At 43.4% G+C, this 21,811-nt stretch overlaps 1 protein-coding gene and 1 long non-coding RNA gene across 7 annotated transcripts in view; one reads left to right on the forward strand and one right to left on the reverse strand.

Moving 5' to 3' along the window:
• Rapgef4 (Rap guanine nucleotide exchange factor 4) overlaps positions 1-21,811 on the forward strand; it is a 293,101-nt gene that overhangs the window by 172,109 nt on the left and 99,181 nt on the right. For all 6 annotated transcript variants that reach the window (XM_031370606.1, XM_031370607.1, XM_031370611.1 and 3 more), the window contains 2 exons: positions 5,283-5,355; positions 9,341-9,360. In XM_031370606.1, the coding sequence (XP_031226466.1) occupies positions 5,283-5,355; positions 9,341-9,360 (93 nt within the window). The remainder of the gene's footprint in view (positions 1-5,282; positions 5,356-9,340; positions 9,361-21,811) is intronic.
• LOC116090305 lies at positions 509-8,179 on the reverse strand. Its single transcript, XR_004118636.1, has 3 exons — positions 8,044-8,179; positions 3,704-3,849; positions 509-898 (listed from the first exon to the last, which is right to left on the reverse strand). It is a non-coding gene; the product is annotated as an uncharacterized LOC116090305 (long non-coding RNA).

Genomic DNA, 21,811 nt, shown 5'->3' on the forward strand with positions numbered 1-21,811 from the left:
GCCAGAGTCTTCCCGAGGGTCCCCACTCTGTTCTCAGCTCTTCCTCTACATCCAGTGGCGTCTGAGGTGTCCAAGACTGAGAACCTGACGCCCCTGACCTCCGTGCAGCCCAGGGACCCCAGAGCTGGCTCTTCTGTGGTACCCAGCGGTGTCTGTCTGTGGTGCCTGAAAGTCAGAGCCTGACTCTAGCAGGTCCATGGGGACCCCAGACTGCATCTTCCTCATCCCTGGAGCAGGATCCTGTGCCTTCTCAGTGCCCGACGTCTGTCTGGCAGTTCCATGGGGGTGCTCGCAGTCAAAAATTTCCACGTCCTGCCTTAGCCAGTGACCCTAGCCCCGAGCAGACGCAGGACCCCATTTTTGACTCACATGTGTGTAAGGATGGCAAATGACAGCCATAAAGACCTGCTGAGCCACTTCTGAAAGACTACTGCCCTCAAGTTCATACTGGCCAGTACTAACTTATATGTGTGAGCTTCATTAAGCATGGCCTTCCCACTGCTTTTGATTTCTGTTTTATTTTTCAGAAAATGGGAGCTGTTTTTAAACTTCTATGAAGATATGAACTGTTGTGCCATGTGGGTTTATCAATACAGTCATTTTACTCTTACTTCCCAGTGACCCCTGGGATACACGTCAGCACCATTGGAAAGTGGCCCAGTATCCGGTCTCTCATTTTACAGCCTCCAGAGGACTTCCCAGTTGAAGGATTACTGCCTCCTCTGTGTGTCACTCTATACTGGGCTGCCATGGTCACTTATGCCCAGTGCCACATGCACTATGACACCGAATGCCGCTGGGAACTGATCCCACCAGTAGAGGGACACCCCGTGTTCTCTCAGCCAAGAATGCTCCAGGCTTGGGTCTGCACAGATGTTCTCTTGCTTCTCTCCTGTTCCTGTCCACACAAACAGAGCATTTGCTTGATGATTTAGCACTCTCCCTGTGCAAACCTAGAATATCTATCTCATGCTCTGTCCTATCCAGTAACTTCTAGGCAATAGCCTTCGGCTTCACAGACACTGCTTTTGTGTACTGCTTGGAAGGCCACTAACTAGAGACCTCATGAAAAGTGACTCAGCAAGTCCATGGGGATCTCCCGGCCCTGCCTATTCATTGTGGAGTCCAGAACTGAAAATTTAGTTTCTCATAGGATACAGTGTATGGTGTGTAGGGATGTGTGTGTGTGTGTATGGGGGAGGGGAGGTTGTTGCCACCACCAAATATACTGGAATAAAACAATTACCATTTTATATTACATGAGGATTCTCTGAGTCAGGAGTTCTACAAGGGCACAGGGAGATTACTTATCTGCTAAACCTAGTGTTGACATCAATTTGGAAGGCCAGGGCAGCTGGAATAATGGAGCAGAAGCTGAGCTCCATTGAACTGTCTACCAGTTCAATTTCACTTGGGTGTCTTAGAGTATAGTCAGGGGCTTCTAAGAGGTAGCTTTTGGAGAGCTCAGGTCCCTGCAAACCATGTGCTTGTGATCCAGCCAGGGAACTCACCCAGTGTCACTACACTCACATTCTATTGGCTGTGACTTCAAGAAAGGGGTCCACACCCTCTCAGTTAGTAGGGGTCAGGAAAGCATGCAGGATGCGATGGAGTGCTATGGTTATCTTAGGGAATATGCTTCAGTCCACTGTCTGACTACAGCACTCCACACCCATGCAAAATGCATTCCCCTTTCTTAAGAGCACCAAAGTGTTTCCCTACTTTGGTATCATCCCAGCAGTTCAAGAATGCGCCATCTGTATCAGGACTCGATGTGGACCAGGTCCTCACAGATGCTATTTCTTAGGGACTGCTCCTGGTATTAGTCTCCATTTGACACCCATGAATAAGAAGTTAGCTGTTTGCTTTCTGATACCTGCTAAACAGTGGCAATGGGGACAGGGACTCACCAGACATCCCTCCAAAAGGGAGGGATTGGTAGGAGTGGCAGACAACAATGCCGAGTCCTGGACAGTTCTACACTCCCGTTAGGAAAATGGCTACAGTCCTTTGGTTGAGGTACAGTTTGGCTCCCTGGGAGTTGTTTCTGTGTCTTATTTTTTTTTCATAAAAAATAGTCTGTGTAAAACTGAGTCATTTTCTTCATGTTCAAAGGCCTTCAGAGAGCCAAAGTTTTCTTTTACTGTTTATTGTCATATCTTTTAGCCAAATACGGTGTCATTAATTTAAAATACTGGTGAGTTTCTAAGGTATCAGCTCTAGTAGACAAAAAACTATCTTTCCATCAGCTCCTCTCTGCCTCGAACCTTTTTTGGTGTAGCTGGAATACAGCATCTATAAAGAATCGCGTCCAGCCTTCTGACTCCTGTCAGAGGTTTATAGCCACCTCTGTGCCCTCCACACTAAGGCTTTGTCTTCCAAATACAGAGTTGTGTTCATCTCTGTTTAGGTTTGGACTTTCATGGGCACCGGTTCTTTTCCATTTCTACCCAGTAAGGACCAATATTCCTTCTCTCTACCGTACCATCCTCTTTAAGCCACTGTCCACAGCCCTCCAACCCTCCAGTGCTCCCTCTCACTCTTTAATCCTCAAATCAAAGCCACATTCTTTCTGCTTTGCTAGAATGTAACCTTGCTATCAGATACCAAGTTCCCAGTTAGGTTTCTGTTGCTGCATAACAATCTGTGGGAAATGTAGTGGCATCTCTCAAGAATTGTTTTCTCGAGTCCACAGATTCAATGGGGCAGGAGCAGGAACTGGGTCAGGAAACAGTGGGAACAATTTGTCTCTCTCCATAATATCTGAACTTCAGACTACTTAACAGCCAACATGACCTGAATTGCTGGAGATGATTAAACTATGGACAGCTAATCTAGAAGATGCCTCACTTCTCTACTGGCAGTGGGGCAAAGGATGGGGCAGGCTGAGAGGGTAGACCCTGCGTATAAACATGACCTGTTATTTTTCATAACTCCTTGCTTCTTCAAATTTTTCATTTTTGATTATATCATCTTTTTTTTTCATTTCATTTCATGTGCTTTCATAATGGAAAGCTTGCTTTGAATTAAGTTTATTAACACATATAAAATAGCAAGGAAGTGGCCTGTTCTGGTGCCCCGAGGGTAACAGGAGGCAATCGGTACCAAGTCAAAAGTTCCAAAGTGCGTATGGTGAAAGCCGTGTCTCTCTCTAAGAGGCCTCAACCTCAGAGAGAGAGACATGGCTCTCTTAGAGAGAGACACAGCTTCTAGAAGGACTCTCATTGCCCTTCTCTTATGTTCAGGGATGCTCTTCATGGTTGTAGATCCTTATATTTATACACAGGCATTTGTTCTTGTATTACTACAAAACAGTATCATACTATATACATCACAGTGTATACAGTGTATCTTGTGTTTGTGTGTGTAGCATATACCTGTGTGCACATGTACGTGCAAATGTACCTGGTTTTAAATTAAACTCCAACATATATGTATGTATGACTGGGTGACACCAGAACAGATAGAGGTTGGTGATGTCCGTGGTTGAAGGCATCCACTGGTAGTCTTGGGATGGGAGCCCCATGGAGAATGGGGAGCTAATACAGTAAGTATGAGTCCTTGTGCCTCATGTCTCAGTAACTAGACAGTTGGCTAGCCGGTGAGAGCTAGGGTCCTTGTCTCCTGTTCTCAGTGCCCAGTGCCTGGGGCATTGACACTCAGTGATAGAAAGTACAACCACACGTCTCTAAATTCAGCTGACCTGGTCTTCCCTGGAGACTGTCCTGGTTCCTGTTCTCAAAGCAGCAGCCCCAGGGATTCACACTGGGGGAGCCATGGACCAGGTGCTCTGGGCTTGGAGGAAGGTCAGCGGTGCTTCCTGAGTCCATGGGAACTGCCATTGAAGTGCTGAGACAAAAGAGCAGCATCAGTCCCAAGAGAAGATTTCTAAGCGAAATAAACTGGCCCCTTAAATTTAACAGGAGTCCTTTCTTTTAGAAGCCTGTAAGGGGATCGTAAAAAGCAAAAAGTGCAAAGGGTTGGGTTGAAGGAGGGTCACAAGGCTTTCTTGTGCCCTCTTTGAAACTGTTTGTGTAGAGCACAAGTTAGCTGCATGCCCAGAGTGTCATGCCACGAAGAAGAGGTTCAGAACTGGGAAGGTGTCAAGGGAATGACAATAATAGGTTTGGTGCTGTAGGCATATCTGAGTGATGAGCTCAGAGATGTAGGGGTAATCCGCCATCTTAATGTTGGCATGCACACAAGCGCTTCCTAACTGAGGGGGGGAAATGGGGTGGGAGGAGCTAGTCATCATATCTTAGCTAGAAGGCTCTTTAGAGAAAGTACCATGACAGCAGTGTTAAAATGGGCAGATGGTTGCTGGGTACCACGTGTCACCAGTTGCCCATTGCTACAGATGAAGTCTTTCTTCTGCCGGTGTTTGTATGGCTGACACACATTAATGGGGAGCTGGCTCTTTTGATGCTGTTCAACATTTACATGTGTGTGTCACTGTGATAATAAACCATAAATATACATGATACTGCACGATCAGTAAAATTACCCACCTTTCATTGTGCAAGGGAGGAAGCTGCACTTATTGCCTGAGAGCGCTCACCTTCCATTCTTTGTAAATGCCCCTCCTTTCTAGCCTGATGCTCGCCAAACCTTATCCCTCCCACACAACTCAGACACTAACTAATCACATACATCGCGGAGCCCCTAGTTGCAGAGCACGCCTGGACCAAAAAGCCAGGGGAAGACAATCCAGGAGCATCTAAATTAAGCCAGGTGGTTTTATTGACGACATAACAAAAGTGCTCTGGAGGGGTCACATAGCAGGCAGGTGTACCCTGTGAAAGGAAGGTGGCAAATGGAAGCCAGTCAGCTTCTTTCAAAGAGACACATTCCAAGAGCCGCTGCTGCACATTTCTTTTGGCTTTGAAAGAGGCTGATTCGGAGGCATTCACCTCAGAGGTAGGCAGCAAGGTTACTGTGTCTGAGCCTGTAAACACTCAGCGCTGGTTCTTAGGAGCCTGAGTATACAGGGAGTGGAGAGGTAGGAACCCTTTCACTCCATCTCCACAAATGCATACCATGTAAATGAAGCAGCTGGGTGGAGTCCTGCCCTGGGCAGAGGGCACATACAGTCTCACCTAGGAAGCCTCTCTCTGAACCCCACATCTTTAGTTTAAACCCAGAACCCTAGAGAGCTTACTTCTGGCTCTATAAATAAGAGCCCCAGGGTGTCTGCTCTTTCACATGTAAACAAAGGAACCACGCTCCAAGCAAGTAATTACCCGTGTGCTGACTTCACAATCCCATCTGATTTTGTCTTGCAGAAATACCGACAGTATATGGCCGGACTTCTGGCTCCTCCCTATGGTGTTATGGAAACGGGCTCTAACAATGACAGTAAGTGAAATGTGAATGTTTTGTGTCTGAAGATTGGTTGTGTGCTATGTGCTTTCATGTAACAACAACAACAACAACAACAACAAAATGTTGTACACCAGCATGACAAAGGAGGCACCCTGACTCTGGTGTAACAAACCAGCAGTTCACACTGGAGTTATGGTCTGCACTATGGGGTATTCACTAATAGAGAGTGGCTGGCTCTGGTGCAGGCTGGGACATTCACATACTGAACATCCACACGCTTGGAGTATTTCTGTGTCCTTTTAAAAATGGGGTTCCTGAACTGTGTTTGACTCAGCCACATGTGGATGCCCAGAAGCCACCTCGTGTTCAGTTTAGATACATTGACCAAAGAGAGATGCGTAAGTCATTTGTTCTTACTAAATGGCCCCTTCCAATCTGAGGCGTTTGTTAGATTCTAGGTGCTAGGTGCTAGAAGGTGATGGGCAGCTTAACTTTGGTACTCACTTCACAAATGTCTGTGTAGCTAAGTGGTGTAGTATACACCTTCGATGTATACCAGCAAAAAATCAGGCTCCTATAAGAGACCCACATCTGGCTGAAGTTTAAAAATAGTGGAAGGGTGAGTCGTGTGGTACTTTTTAAAAGGTTGATTTTATTTTGATGCATGTGTCTGGATGTATCTGTGCACATGCCTGCAGGCTCCCTTAGAGGCCACAAGTGGCCATCAGATTTCTAGAAGCAGTTGTGAGCCATCTGACATAGGTGCTAGGAACTGTTCCAGTCCTCTGGCAGAAGAGTACATGATCTTAACTATTGAGCCATCTCTTCAGTCCTCTTCCCTCCATCCCATTCCTGTGTGCATTCGTGTGTGTGTGTGTGTGTGTGTGTGTGTGTGTGTGGTATGGAGTATTTGAACTTGTGGCACCTATGGATGTGGCAGTGAGCATCACCCCCTCTCCCTTTCTCCTCGAATGTTACTCTCATTCCTGATTTGTTAGTTTCTGCAGGGCCACCTCCTTGCTTGTCTAGAATCTTCAGGATTTCTCACTTTCTGCCCTACAGTGTTGCTGCCACTGCCTTTCTCTATAGCGACCCCCACCTCCCCACATCTGCCTCCTAAAAAAGGGAACTGGAAAGAGGGAGACCAGCCCTCCTTCCTTCCTTCCTTCCTTGCTTCCTTCCTTCCTTCCTTCCTTCCTTCCTTCCTTCCTTTTTCTCTCCCTCCTTCCCTGCCTGCCTACCTTCCTTCCTTCTTTTCTTTTGTTCTCTTCTCTTCTCTTCTCTTCTCTTCTCTTCTCTTCTCTTCTCTTCTCTTCTCTTCTCTCCTCTCCTCTCCTCTCCTCTCCTCTCCTCTCCTTTCTTCTTTCCTTTCCTTTCCTTTTCTTTTTTTTCTTCTCCTCAGTTCCTGTTCTTTCTTCCCCCTCTTGGCTAAGCTAGGAAAAACCAGTTCACTTAGGAATGCCTGAGTTTAAAAAAAAAAAAATCAACTATGCTGTCTCCTAACTATGTGACCACAGGCAAACCACTGATGCGTTGTGCCTCAGTTTCCTGATAGGGTTGTTTTATTAAATGAATCAAAATGTGTCATGAGTCTAAAAGAATGCCAGGCACATAATACTCTCGAATAATGTATTAGCTATAATGCCCTCACCCCTAGCCACTTACTTAGCCCCATGAAGTCTGGCTTCTGCCCAGGACTTTAAATGAATTCCTAACGTCACCAATAGATTCTCTGGCTCCTGTTCTTATTAATTTAATAACTTTTCAGCCCTGTTCTTCTCTCTTGGATCTCAGAGTCTTGTTGCATGGTCCTTGTGTCCCTGAATTATTTTCAACACTTGAAATCTGGACTCATTCACGGCCCCTTTACCTTCTCCTAAAAGTGGAGGAGCCTGGACTCAGTGCTCTTTCTTCCTCTCTCCCTCTCTCTCTCTCTCTCCATCTCTCTCTCTCTTCACACTGTCTTACTGTACACTTGAGACTAGCCTAACTCGCAATCTTCCTGCCTCAGCCTCTGTAGTGTCTAGAATTACATGTATACGTCCCTGCCCTGGCTAGGAGGCCTTTTTGAAAATGCAAACAGGCTTTTCCACATATATTCAGAATTTCAGCCACATGAAATAGCTGCCATCATTTCCCTTAAAAAACATCCACCATCAAGTCAATATTCAGATTTCCCAAACTTAATATCTTTATTATGATTTCTCAATTGGGCCCAGACAAGTGGCAGCCTCTGCCTTAGTATCTTTTAAAAAATAATAATATTTTTATTACATTTGTTTATTCTGTGAATGTTTGCCCAAGTGTGTGCCATACCACATGCATGAAAAATCAGAGGATAATTTACACAAATCAATTCTTTCCTTCCCCTATGTGGGTCCCAGGGATTGTACTCAGGTTAGGCTTGTAGCGAGTGCTTTTACCTATTGAGCTATCTCACCACCACCACCCTATTTTTTGAGATAGAGTCTTACAAAATACCCTAGGCTAGCCTCAAACTCTTGATCTTCCTGGCGCAGACTTCTAATACTAAGATTACAAGTGCATAATACCAATACATTGTCTTTAATTTCGAAAGCCCTCTTTTCCTCCTTTTTGTTGTTCTTATCTGCCTGGTGTGGGAAGCCTTTCAATGATTGCCGTTGCCTTCCATGGAAGCTAGCAGTCCAAGAATCATCACATCTTAGCCCAACTGTCAAGACCCACATGCTGAAAAATCACCTTTTGTAGTAGCTTCCCAAAGCTAGCCTAAGGTCCAGCTGTCCATATGTAGTGATCTGTGTGACAGTATCTTCCACTTACTGAACAAGCCAGTCTGCTGTACCCTGGCTCTCCTCAGGCAGTCCACTCCAGTCCTAGCAGGTGACTGCTGGTTGGATAGTTGTTCCGCTGGATGGGTGCAGGATGAATTTCAGAGTGATGTCACAAACCACCTGGCTCCTTCTGACCTATCTGGGATGCTGTCAATACTCCTGCTTCTTGCCTGAGTGATTTGCATATTGAGACTCTTCAGATTCAAGGGACAAAGCTCCAACTAGATCAAGTTTTCCAATGATCTCTTCTAGTCTGAGGCCTCTTGCCTACTACTCGCTGCTACTGGGATGACCACTCTATTCCTTTAAGGTTGATATAGCAATTGTGTGGCCATATCTGGAAACAGTACCCTGTATACTTAGAATTTGGATACACTGTAGTCTTGTGGTGAAAATCACCTTACACTGAGCCAATGGTTAGAGGCAAGGCCACACAGGAGGCCCATCTGTGCAGGATTTTCCTCTGTAATATATCTCCTGTGCCTGTTATCCCAAGCTTAGTGTGCTCAACTAAGATATGGCTTCGCACAGTTGCTTCCCACAGTTATTGTGTCCACCAAGAGAAAAGGAACCAGGGCTGCCTGTGGTAGATGCTGGTGTAATGTTTGTAAATGAATGAACATGTGATTACATGTGAGAACCGTGGATTTGTTCATCTAACGGAATTGAGAGAACCCTTGCTTTCAAACAGCTGCTGCCATGCTCAGGCCTGGCCTGAGCACACAGGAAGGTGCTCTGCTCACAACAGAGTTGTGCTGGCTTCTCTATGCTGATTGCACTGAAGTCAGATCACTGGAGCAGAGCAAGGTGCTTTGTGTCATAAACATTGCTCGTTGGCATGTGCAACTGCAGAATAGATATATCCATCCGCAGTTCTAAGTGAATTGGTATCCAGTCAGTGCGGTTAGCTGCTTGCATGATGTAAAGGAGTCACGGAGAGATTATTTACCACTGGGAGGATAAAGCATATGACAGAGACAAAATAAGTCTGGGTTTTGATGCCTGGACACATAGCTCTGTGTTCCGGATCCTTAGTTTTGATGACTGCTACTGTCTTTCTAAGCAGTCCTTGTAAGCTTTTATGGGTGCACAAATAGAAAACGCGGAAGTGTCACTGGGCTTCCTTCAGCAAAGGATTGGGTGCTGTTGTTGTATAGGCTGATCATACAATTAATGGCCTCTCTTGTCTCTCTTTCCCCCTCTAGGGATTCCCGACAAGGAGAATGTGAGTAGCTATTCTCTCTGCCTCGCTTCTAAAAACTGTCCTAAGGTAAAACATAAACACAGTGACCTTCCAAGCAAAGGAAGCACTCTATCCACAGTCGACAGAGCAATAAATATTTTTCTAATCTTACTGTGGGATCTTGGGTGAGTCATTCAAAATACCCAAGAGAGCAGGGTGACTGCTCGAACATGATTGTCACATGTATCTGGTGTTTAGTCCAAAGAAAGATTATTCGAGGGCTAAAGATTGCAAGTGCTAAGTGGTTTCTTTTGTCCCCATGATGCACATCCATCAATAGAACAAATTATTATGAGTGTGAAGAAAACCAGTTGCTTTTTCTTAATGGGAATGGAACCGATTAAAGCCAGGATCTGTTGATGAATTTGCCTAATTATATCCACGTGCACCGAGGTCTCCATTTCTCTCTGGAAACTGGAGGTGACTAATTGCTGTAATTGGCTTCTGAAAACTGGTAAGAGATACTATTAAGATACAGTTTCCAGGGCTGGGTGTGGTGGCATACACCTTTAATCCCAGCACCCAGAGACAGGTGGATCTCTGCATTTGAGGCCAGCATGATCTACAGAGGGAGTTCCAGGATAGCCAGGGCTACACAGAGAAACCCTGTCTCAAAAAAAAAAAAATGTAAAAAAGTACTGCTGCCACCACCAGTGTCCAGGATATACACTAAGGATGGGAATAGCTCAGTGGCTTGTCTCTCACACAGAGTATAATGGTGTTGATTCTACTAAATACATTGTAGCCTTACACAGCAACATGGAAAGCTTAAGGGTGAAAATGCCCAGGGATAGTCCTAATTAGGTTAGTTCTCAGATGTGCCAGCTTGTGATGATGCTATTCTTGATTGCTATGCCCAGGTGACAATGTTACTGAATTTCTACCCTTCCCTTTCATGTTCTCAGTCCTGCAACTGTGGGCAGATATACTGTCTTCACTAAATTCAAGTGGTATGTGTATCCCTTTTCAGAGCACTGACTCCATCAGCTACCCTCTTTTCACAACGCTGGCTTTTGCAGAGCTTGCTGGGGTCCCATCCCACTGATCTACCACTTCAGACAGGAGTTCCAGTCTTAGCAATGCTACTATAAATGTCACACCAAGTTCTGACTTTATTTACTTCAGCAGAAGCATTTCAGAGCCCAGCTGTAGGCCTTGTACAAGCTCTTTGGTTTACCTAAACATCCTTGACTCATTTTTAAGATATGGCTGTAAGTTCTGACTACCTCAAGAGTCTATGATGAGTATTGAATGAGATCATTTATAAAAGCATAGAGTAAGAATGCTCGAGCTGAGAAATGTTAGGATTGTTGTTGCAATTAGTATTTTCTCAAGCATCATCTTCTTACTCTCTTTTCTCTCTGAAAAATATCCTCACCCCCTTTTTAAAAAAGCAAAACCAGAAACAAACAAACAAAAAACAACAAACAAACAAAAAATAGAGGACTGGCCTCACAAGATTCCCAAGCAGCAGGCCACAGCAGCAAGCTGATCCTGCCACCATTTTGGATTCGGAAGCCCCAGACCTCCCACACTAACAAATAGCCTGCAGATTGTGGGATAACTCAAGATAGTAGAATGGCCTCAAACTTCCTCACCAAGGGACAGCTGGTGATTTGGAGACTACACAGAATGCCAGAGCCTTGGGGGAGCTAACATGGTCTCAGCTTCAAAAGGAAATTCCAGTGCTTTTAGTCTCTGAGTGACCTTTAGGTTGTGGTCCCCTGCAGTAAGACCCACAGGCACAGGGCTCTAAGCAGAGGACCAACAGCTGTTGTGTGCTCATCTAAAGAAAAAATAGGAATCTGAAGTTTACAGAACCTTAGATCCAGTGAATTGTGAGTGACATATTACCCTGAAAGATTTGGGGGACTGGGCAAGCTTTTTGCCTGGCATTAGAACTAGCAGAAACTTCCTGAGACTCTTCTTGACCATTCTCTAGCAAACCATAAAGCACATGTACTCCACACTAGCAAACAGAATAGATCAAATGCAATTTGGGAAAATCTCCAGTGTAGTCAAATAAGGCAGAGGAGATGAAAGACATTCATGAGGAGAGTTGAAGTTCCAGAGAGATAAAAAGAGGCCTGAGAACCTTAAAATGGGACTAATTGAAAATGTCCCTTTAAAGGGACAAGTTGGGATATCATGTTTTCTTTTATCCTTTCTCTTTGTTAAGTACATGCTGAGAGACACTATTCCCACGTGTTCCCAAATAATGATAACACGCTTGGGGGATGAAATGAAAGTGCTCAGATGATTGCTGCGGTGTCCACACAGAATCTTTGTAGAAAGAATCCATTCTCCTCCCTGGCTTCAACTCATAGGTTTGTTAATCACAGTGTTTAACTTTTAATCAAACATGAGGACATCAATATGTAGCAGTTTGAACTCCCTCAACAGCTCAGTGTTATTGCCAGACCTGGTCTTACTGGACATAAATAGAACTTTTTCCTTCAGTCCCACATAGCCACTTGCTGGATTGATTTGTCTACTACCCACTCTAAGGGCCAGGGCCATCAGTCAATGCAGGGTGGGCCCAGGACACAGGAACCTCCACAGTGGTGGAGAGAAGTGTTAGAGAAGACTGTGGAACCAATAAAACAATGGACTGTTCTATACTGCTGCGGTTGCTTACGGCTGTTGGTGTTCTTAAGACGTCCCTCCCTTTGATCTGTGTGATCTATAGTCTTTGCATGCCAAATCTGGCTGACCAGGTTTAAAATTAAAGTTAAAACTTAGGTATGGACTTTCCATCCATTGTGACAGCTAGCTTTTAAGGAAAAGAGACTTTCCACGAGACTTTTGTCCCCGATGAGATTTTGTTGTTTATTGTGCTGAGTCTTTAGAAAGGCAAGTGCCAAGAGGTGTTGTTTTAGAAAGTTCCATTCTTTCTAAGTGAAAAAAGTAGGAAAATTGACTCTGTGATTAGGGGGCTGCTGAAAAAATAAATTCTGTTTCCTGATGACCAACATCTTGTTTCCCCTTGAAGCGTTCATTCCTGGGTAGCTGCAGAGTTGACATGGTGCTGTCTGCAGCGGCCCCCTCAAATCTGAAGGTGATTCCAAGCACGGCCAGATCTGGGCACACCTATGAATGGAGGAGCGTGGCTCCTTTCCAAATGACTGGAAGGCCTCATTAAGGGAATTAGTTTAAGCAAGAGTTTTTCAAACTTTCAAAAATCATGAGGTGTATAAATGAAGAATCATTTGGGGATGTGACCTGGAAGATTTAAGGTTTTAAACTGTGACTTGGTGAGGAATCGGTTCACACAAATCAGTTTGTGCAAAGCACCTCATTAAGGAGAAGGCAAGGGAAGAGAGCAGGCAACTGTTAGGACTTAGGACGTTAGAGCCGCTAGCAGTGTCTAGTGACAGTTCTTTCTCTCTTTTGCCACCATTCATGAAGGTTAGAGAAAGCAGATTGAATGTGTGCCAGCTATTATTTCACTGCATTCATGCGATCCTGGGCCAGGTGAAGAGAAAGCAAAGTGTGTGTGTTTATACAAACTTAAATCATAAACACATCTCAGAGAGTCCATTAAGGCCAGACAGACCCTCTCCAGTGCAGCTCTGGCACAGCTGCTAGGCTCACTTGGTTTTCTGTGGAGCTCACTTTAAAGTTCCTGCTTATAAAAATGCCTGCAACAGGTCCAGAGCCTGTGAAAACATCCCGCCCCGGGTTCAAGGACTGCCCTCAGGAGCTGTTTTCCTCTGACTTGAGGTCTTTGTGTCTTAACTAGTTCTGTACCCAGCACCAATGAGATCTGAGTGCAGGTATGACTGACCCAGGCTGCAGAGAGAGCTCTCACAGAACAAAACAGTGAGATTCTAAAGCCCGAGAAAATTCTGAGCCTGCCCTTTCTGAATCTGAAGGGCAAATTGCTTATCGCCAGAGTGGAGATTAGATTTAGGCTGGTTGTTCTTGGGTCGCCCAACTTGTATGTTGTGTAAATACTCATTTTAAAAACTGGCCTATTAGGAAGGGTGGCCCAGCCAGCCAGCCATGATGTTACTCTGCCCCACCTCCCAGAAAACACCAGTGACTTCATGGCCAAGGTGCCAAGGACAACCTCAGCTCTCCAGCTTCCAAAGACTTGTTTATTTTGGTATTTGTGAGTTATGTGTTTTATGGGAGGAATGTCCTTGTGGGGTTTCTCTGTGCCTTTTCTCCCCTCCCTTCCTCTGCTGCTATAAAAGTGGACTGTCGGGCGTGTTTCTTACTCTGTTTCTCTCCCATTTCTGCAGTGGCAGACTGGTGGTTGAGTTTTTAAGATGGCCTGTAGTTGCTGTTTGTCTGAATAGGAAGCTGTAGGTGTAGGAGGCTCCTGAGACCTGGACACTTCATCAGTTAGGCCAGGTGTTGGTGTCCAGTGGGCCCAGTACCTGCAGGCTGTGAGTTTGCGTGGTGAAGTGCCATGCTTTGGGGTATCCTGGGTGGTGCCTTACTATATATTTTAGAATGATTTTTATAATATTGTTGTCTATCTGAGGACTGTTTCTCATGCTTCTTCATGGCCTTTAAGATATCTTGACATAGAGCTTTATGCGGCAGGTAAGATTTGCTGTGCCTCTGTCACTGAACTGTGCTCAGAGAATATTCTCCAACATTCTCAGTGAGTAGATTTCGAGTTGGGCAGGAGATCACAGAGAAACGGGCCAATGTAGCATGGCTTGATTTGATGCTTGAAATAATAACGATACTAATGACAAAGGCCTGAGATCACCCCCATCCTCCAGCCAGCAACTTCTTCCTGCTTTCGTTTTGATAAATGGCCTGTCGTGAGATAAGGCTGCCACTGGGAACAGCTCCATCACCGGCGAGGGAGAAGAGCATCATGGCTTATGTATGCTAATGTGCTACCCTCCTGGCTGGGCAGTGAGGATGTCTTTAGAAACCTTTAATCCTGTACTGCAGGGAGTTATCTTCATCATCTTAGTGGGTGGCTGCAGTAATCTCAGCTAACTCAGATCTAGCATCTTCTAGGTTTGGGTTAGTTGAGTTTTTATCATTTCTGTTGTGAAAACCTATGGCAACATTGCAGATATGTCTTATGGTAAGGACAGTAAGCAGTTTTCTTCAGATGTGATAAACCAATCTAGAGATGTCATTTATAATTCATTTTAAATATATTTATTTACTTATTTATATGTGTATAGGTGTTTTGCCTGCATGTATGCCTGTGTTCCACACAGGTGCCTGGTCTTTCAGAAGCCAGAAGAGGGCATTTGATTTCCTGGGTCTGTAATTACAGATGGGTGTGAGCTGCCATGTGGGTGCTGGGAATCAAACTCAGGTCTTCTAGAAGAGCAGGCAGTGCTCTTAATTGCTAAACCATCTGTCTAGCCCCCTACCATTTAGAATTTGAACTCCATGTCAAGAAAACTTTCCTGTGTCCACAGATAGATTTTTTTTAAAAAAGTAATTCTGTTTGCTTTTAGGGAAAATCATATTCATAATAGTTGATAGGTAATTCATAGATATATACATACTGTATGTAGATACATACATATGAATTTATGTATATAGAAGGATATGCAACTGTTTCAACTCTTTTACATTTTCTAAACCTGCCCAATCACTATTAGTACTATGATTCAGGTTTGTGCCAATTTTCAATACTATTTAAATTTTCTTCATTACAATATAATTTTATTTGCTCAGTCAAATAATGACTCAAAAATATCCATAGAATGTATTACCTACTTATTCAAAACTTTGAATGTAACACACATTATTGATCAATCCCAGGTTCGGAATGAGTCTATGGAAAATAAATAAAACTTGATGCTTCCCATCAGGTAGCACAGCCCCAGAGGGAGCCAGACACAAAAGGATGCTGTGGGTGCCCATGGGGCAGCAGAGTGTGGCCTTAAGAGCTCTCCAGCCTTTAGTGAAAGTCCTAGCTCGGACAGCTTCTAAGTCTCCCCCTTGGATTATTTCCTCATCTATAGAGTGAGACCATAACAGTTCATGCCAGGTCAGGGGTTGAGAGGTTGAGAGTGTTGGTTGGTAGCAGGTTTGTGGAAGTACATGCAGTGTGGCAGGACAGGGTGCCTTGCAGGGAGCTTGAGGTGGGGGCTCAGAGCATCCTCATGGAGAAAATGTGATACCCAAGTAGAAAGGGAAAAAATCTCTAGGCTGTGAGCATTACATGAACAAAGGAACTGAGTTTGAAAACTTTCTTCAGTGAGGTTAATGTCATCGGACCTAAATTTTCTAACTTTGCCTTCCAAACCTACCTGCTAAGGTATCGGTGTTTGGCTCCAAGCAATACTCCTAGACTCATCTAATTTGTATCTAGAAGGGGAATTAGCTTAACATTTCCTAAAATCATTCCATCTTTTTTAAAATGACAGAACTAGGTTGCTGACGTCTCTGAAGTCTATTGTTCACTCTGACCTCCAGCCCTTTGTCTAATTGTGCAGTCAGTGTTTGCTCGAAGCTCCTGTTCTTTGCTTCCTGGTGTCTTTTGAGTGAATTATTTTGCAAAGATTTCTATTGAATTGTGCCCTCTTTTTCCTTCTCTGTCCATCAAGGTCATTTTAAATTTCAATCCAGTTTTCCTGTCAACCATCTCATCCAGCTGGGTGTCATTCCTAAATTTGATAATAATGTTTTTGAGTCTGTATTTGAAGCATTAATAAGCATGTTAAGGCTAACAGCATCCAGCCAAGGACCTAACCCTGTAGAATTCAATTTGTTTGTGCTAATTTATTTGCATATATTATACAATTATCCTATCTAGACATGAAAAAGAAACTCAGAAAAGAAGGCTAAGTCATTCAGTTCATTCTGACACGCTTTCACTTGTTATTAGAGGGCAAGGAAGACAGAAAAATTCTATTTCAGAGGATATCAGTGCAATTGAGCTTGACATTAACATGTTAGGATTCATGTCTCCAGAAATAAAACTTTATCAAAGTTTATGTCCTTGATACTTAATTGTTATCAATAATGAACTGAAATTGTTTCAGTTTTCTTGTATATGGATGATTATGGCCCTCAATAGACCCCAAGAAAAAACCTAACAAAGATGGGAATTGCACAGTTTGGTAATGTTATCCAATGTAAGCTCTTGTATTAGGTAGCTAAGATCATGCGCTTGTCTGGATATCTTCAGTCCTGGGACATTTTGCTAGCTTGGGGCAGCTGAGCTGAGCCTGTGGGTCTGGCTTACATGAGCTCAGTTCTAGAACTCCTGGAGGAGGTCCTCTGTCTTCCTGTTTAGAACCTGGTCCAGTCTCCAGTTCTAGGGAGACTTCGAGATGACAAATGGAAAGTCATTCTTAATGCCCTCATCATTTGGCTCAGACAGGGGAAGGGAAAAAAAATCCCAAGTCACACCAAGTGCTGATAGCCTGATCCCAAAGCAGTGAGGAAACCACACCCAAGCTTTCCCCAGTTAACCGCAAAGATGAGCCAGAATAGAGAAGGGAAGCAGGAACTTTAAGAAAAGCTGGAGAAGGCTTGCGTGGGGCTCAGCAAGAACTATGGATGCTATCAGAGCACTTCCCTGTGGACCTTCTAGCTTTAGGGTATGTGAATTTTTTTTTTTTTAAAGATTGTGTTCGTCTAATCATTTTTTTAAATGTCAAAGCATTGGGATAGACCACTGTGGAGTAAGGGGATTTGTAATGTAAATGCAAGATGCATCTGCCAGTCAAGAGGACATTCTTTGAAAGAACTGCAGCCCCTCTCCCTCGACTTTCTAGCTTTATGTTTTGTAAGCTTTTTCTCCTTTTGGTATTTTGTATATTCAGGAAAACACGCGGGCTCCCTCTGGTGGTCACTTCAGTGTTTCTAACCGGAGTTTCTATTGGTGTTTCTAACAGTGAAGTTTAAGTTATAGAAAACAAGATGTTTGAATGAAAGTGTTAATAGTAAATATCATTTTCTGAGATTTCTAGGACTGAAGAACATTCAAATCAATCCACATCGACGATACATCTATCCATCTATCCATATGTGAATTTCTACAGTTCAATCCTAGCATGCTGGTGTCTTTCCAGAATGCAGTCTAGCCTGTGAGTCCACAGAATGGTGCAGAGCTCCCATCTCATAAGGCAGACAAGCACTCCCAAGGAGCAAGTCTGTTGGCCAGCAGGTCTTTATAGAGTACTCCCTTAACTCTGTTATACCAGAGCTCATTGTGAGACGTGATCTGTTCGCATTTAAGATATACTGGAAGGTCTTTCCTATTGACGGTGCTGTTTCCTTGTGAGACGTGATCTGTTCGCATTTAAGATATACTGGAAGGTCTTTCCTATTGACGGTGCTGTTTCCATTCTTCCTTTAGGTCGTATTCTGAGAACGCGATCTTACTGTACTATGGGTTCATCCTAGGCTAGATGACTGTATGCTTGCATCAGTGTACCGCTAACCTGCAGGCATGGTGATTGAACTCAGTGATAACAATGTCATCTACAAAATAGAAGTTTGTCCAGGTATTAGTTGTCCAGGGTAAACCTGGAAGCGCCAGAGTGTGATCTGTGCTATGGTCAAAAGTCTCTCATGAACCACCCTCTTATACATAGCATCTTGTAGCAGGCATTGAAACATAAGCCTTGCTGTTTAAATTTTCTGATGGCCAAATGTTTTTTTTTTTAAAGATTTATTTATTTATCATATGTAAGTGCATTGTAGCTGTCTTCAGACAATTTTTCTTCTCTCTCCGGCCTGGCTCTCTCTGACCCAGCCAAATGTTTTTCTTCTTAACTGAGTGATAATCTTCAGTAGCTGTGTACAACTATAGAAACAATGTGAATATTTTATATGTAGTTATTATTAAATATTAAGATGAATTGTTATTGGAAACTCACTCCTGGGTGACTTGGAGACACTTATTAAGAAATGGATGAGGAACCCAGCATGGTGGTAAACACCTGTAATCCTCCACTTAATGGTGGAGTCAGGAAGATCAGGGGTTCAAAGTCATCCTCTGTGAAACTGCAAGTTCAAAGCCACACTGGGTCATATAAGACACTGTCTCTAAGCGAAAGAGTTAAGATACCAATATGAAATGGGGTTTGATATCAGTTTTGTGGCTCTTTTTTGGTTGTTATCCTGTTAAGAACTGGGGAAACTCATTTGCATAAATAGGCAGATGAGGACGGGACTAAGCTAAATAGCATGTCTACGTTCTGCAACTCCGAGAGACCATTGCTTTGTGGGGAGCTCGAGATGAGGAGAGTGTGGTCAAGACCTTGATTCTGGGGGACTATTTGGTGAGGGAAGGAAGAGAGCTGTCAGAGTGACTGACTCCAGGCCTTTGGCTTGAATGGGTGGAAGGAAACATTTGCCACTGACTGGAAAAGGGGAGCTGAGGTAGTAAGAATGGGTTTCAGGAACTATGTTCAGGTCACAGTTCAAGGTAGATTCCAGGAAATGGGGCGATTTAGACTTCTTCACTCTATCTAAGCACAATCGATAGTTAATGACAGTAAATGTTTGATCAGAAAATAATGGAAAGGTAGATGCCAGGGTTTATACCCAAAACCATTTGCCCCGTGAATGAATGTAATGAAATATGTCTGAAAGAAATTAAACAACGAATGAGACACAATCAGCCAGAAGTTTATTGCGTTTGCTTCTTCCGTTATTACATTTTTGCATACTTTAAGAGGATCCATGTTGGTGAGCAAACTGTAACTGCAAGCAGGTGTCACCTTTCCCATTAGCAAGAGGCTAATTTATGGAATATTTCAAGTGCAAATAACAAATGAACCAAGCTAACAAAGTGTTACTTAATAAACATCCTCAGGGACCTTATTTAATGAACAGGTAGAGAACTATTATTTGAAACTTGGCCCACAAATTATTTCTATGTGAATTGGTGATACTAAATGGTTATGGCCTGCTTGAAACAATTTATTTTCTTAATTAGTTTAATCATTCTCTTTACAGTCTCTTACACTACTACATGAGTTAATAACCACTTTTTCTTGAATAAATTAATTTTCTAGCCTGCTTGCAAATTTCCAATTAATAAAGTTTCAAGGAGTGAATTAATGCTGTAACCATAAGAAAAATAACCATAGTTTATATAATCCTTTTGCAATTAGCCAACATTGACTAAGCACCTACTATGTGTTGTGCAGGCCATGCACTTTAGTCTGGGCCATCAAAGTGCAGTAAAATAAGTTCCTGACTTCATAGAGTAGGGGAAAAGTGGTAGGTGAATACACAGTTCTATGTGTATTCTATGTGGTAGGATGGAGATGGGAAACAAATGGCAAAATATTAAAATACCCACCATATGAGCCTCGAGCCTGCAAGCTGAGGGTCTCTGAAGAAAAAAATGTTTGGTTATTCTCCTCCCAAACGCTACCTCAGTGCCAGACTGCAGCCACCAAACTTCTAGACTCTGTAGCTCTAGGCTTTGAAGACATGAGACAGAAACCCACATAATGCTGCCTTAAAAGCAATCAAGAGTAGAAGTTGGAGCTGATCACCTGGGTCTCTCTCTAGGAGGAGAGCATTTGAGCTGGCCTGGGGCTAACAGGAGCCCAGGGCTCTGCTTCCTACTACTTTGGAAGCCTTGGAAATATGGCCTCCAGTAGTTCTCCTTTCCCCCCACCCTCCTGCATCTGCCACGAGGTAACCTTGTGCAAACACCCTGATTGAGCCAATGTAGGTCGTGTGACCCCTCCACCAAAACTCTGAGCCAACTAGTAAGAGTATGGTTCAATTGTGGTTTCAGCTCTTTAGATAGGAAAGGGGAAACCAGAGGAAAAATCACTGCTCCTATCTCTTAGTACTGAGAATTCACATCTAGCTGACAACTGAATATCGGGTCTTCTTGGTTTGAGTTACTCAGAACATCGTAATGCAATCAATACCCCATTCGTGGGTACTCTTCATTCCTTGCTTATGAAGAACTGGAACAGGAGCACTTAGGAGAATAGTGTTGACATGACACTTTGCAATAGCCTTGATTGCAGTAAGCTTTGTGCTTAGAAGTCTCATACATACTACACAATCAGAGCCACCGTTTCTTTCCCGCTAACTTGGGAACGCGTGTAGTGGGGAGAGTAAGAGGGTTCGTCATGTTAAGTCTTTGAGCAAGTTGGATGTCGGTGCTGAAAGGTGCTGAAACAGAGTATGACAGAACATGCCCCAGTTTTTCTAGAATATTCTACAGATTATTTTTTACCTATTTGATTTTTAAGTGGTTAAATTCTGAGAACCAAGTTTACATTCAGATGAAGTCTCTGGAGTCTAGTGTGTGCCTAAAGGAAATGTTTCTGCCAAGAGACAAGTGAAGTGAAGCAACACAGTGGATTTTGCAAGACAGTGTTTTTCTGATCATAAGTATGATAGCTTATGTTGAACATTGGAAAACATAAAAGTATGTTTACAACTCCTATGAATGCCACCACCTAGCACACACACACACACACACATACACACACACAGAGTCTGGGGAGATGGCTCAGCAGATAAGAGCCCTTTGCACACAAGCCTGAGGACCTGAGTTCAAGTCAGCAGGACTCACACAAGCCAAGTGTGACCATGCACACATGTAACCTCAGTGCTGCAGTGGGTGGTGACAGGAGGATGGATGAAGCTTCCTGGCTGCCAGTCTAGTTCCAGGTTAAGTGAGAGAGCCTGTGTCAAGGGAACACAGGAGAGAGTCATAGAGCAGATACCAGCTGTCCTCTGGCCTTCATATGGTTGCATGGGTGTGCAGTCCTCACACACTTGCACACATATCACATATATGTCATACACACAAGTCACAACCCATGCACACACAGAGAAATGTATATATATAATATACATACATACATATATATGTATACATATGTTCATATGATATATAACTTCTTACCTATCTTTTTCAATTAAGGTTTTTAGAAAGACTTTTATTTATTTTTTTAATATAAAGCTAAGCATGGTGGCTTTTTAAAAAAGATTTATTTTATTTATATGAGTACTCTGTAGCTGTCTTCAGATACACAAGAAGAAGGCATCAGATCCCTTTTATAGATGGTTGTGAGCCATCATGTAGTTGCTGGGAATTGAACTCAGGAGCTCTGGAAGACCAGTCAGTGCTCTTAACCGCTGAGCCATCTCTCCAGCACTCTTTCTAGGGCTTTTAAAGTACTTAATATTGACTGAGCGATACAAGGGGAGGAATCTCCTCTCAAGTTAACATTTTTTATACACGTTTACAGGTTATCTGTATATCTTATCAAAGTTAGTTTCCACATTATCCCATTTCCAGAATTATTTTTGGTTCCCTCACTTCATTTTCTCCTGGTGTTTTTAGTTTCTCTCTGTCATCACCATGTCTGTCTGAGGAGCTTCCTTCAGAACTGGAAGGGCTGGTGTGTCACTGCAGGTTTTCCGTGCTCTCCTTCGTTGAGACTAACTTTACCTCCTCTTCACCCCTAAGGCTGATTTCCCCTGAGATGGAACTAGCTTAGCC

The sequence above is a fragment of the Mastomys coucha genome, unplaced genomic scaffold (assembly GCF_008632895.1).
Source record: "Mastomys coucha isolate ucsf_1 unplaced genomic scaffold, UCSF_Mcou_1 pScaffold15, whole genome shotgun sequence".
Lineage (NCBI taxonomy): Eukaryota > Metazoa > Chordata > Mammalia > Rodentia > Muridae > Mastomys > Mastomys coucha.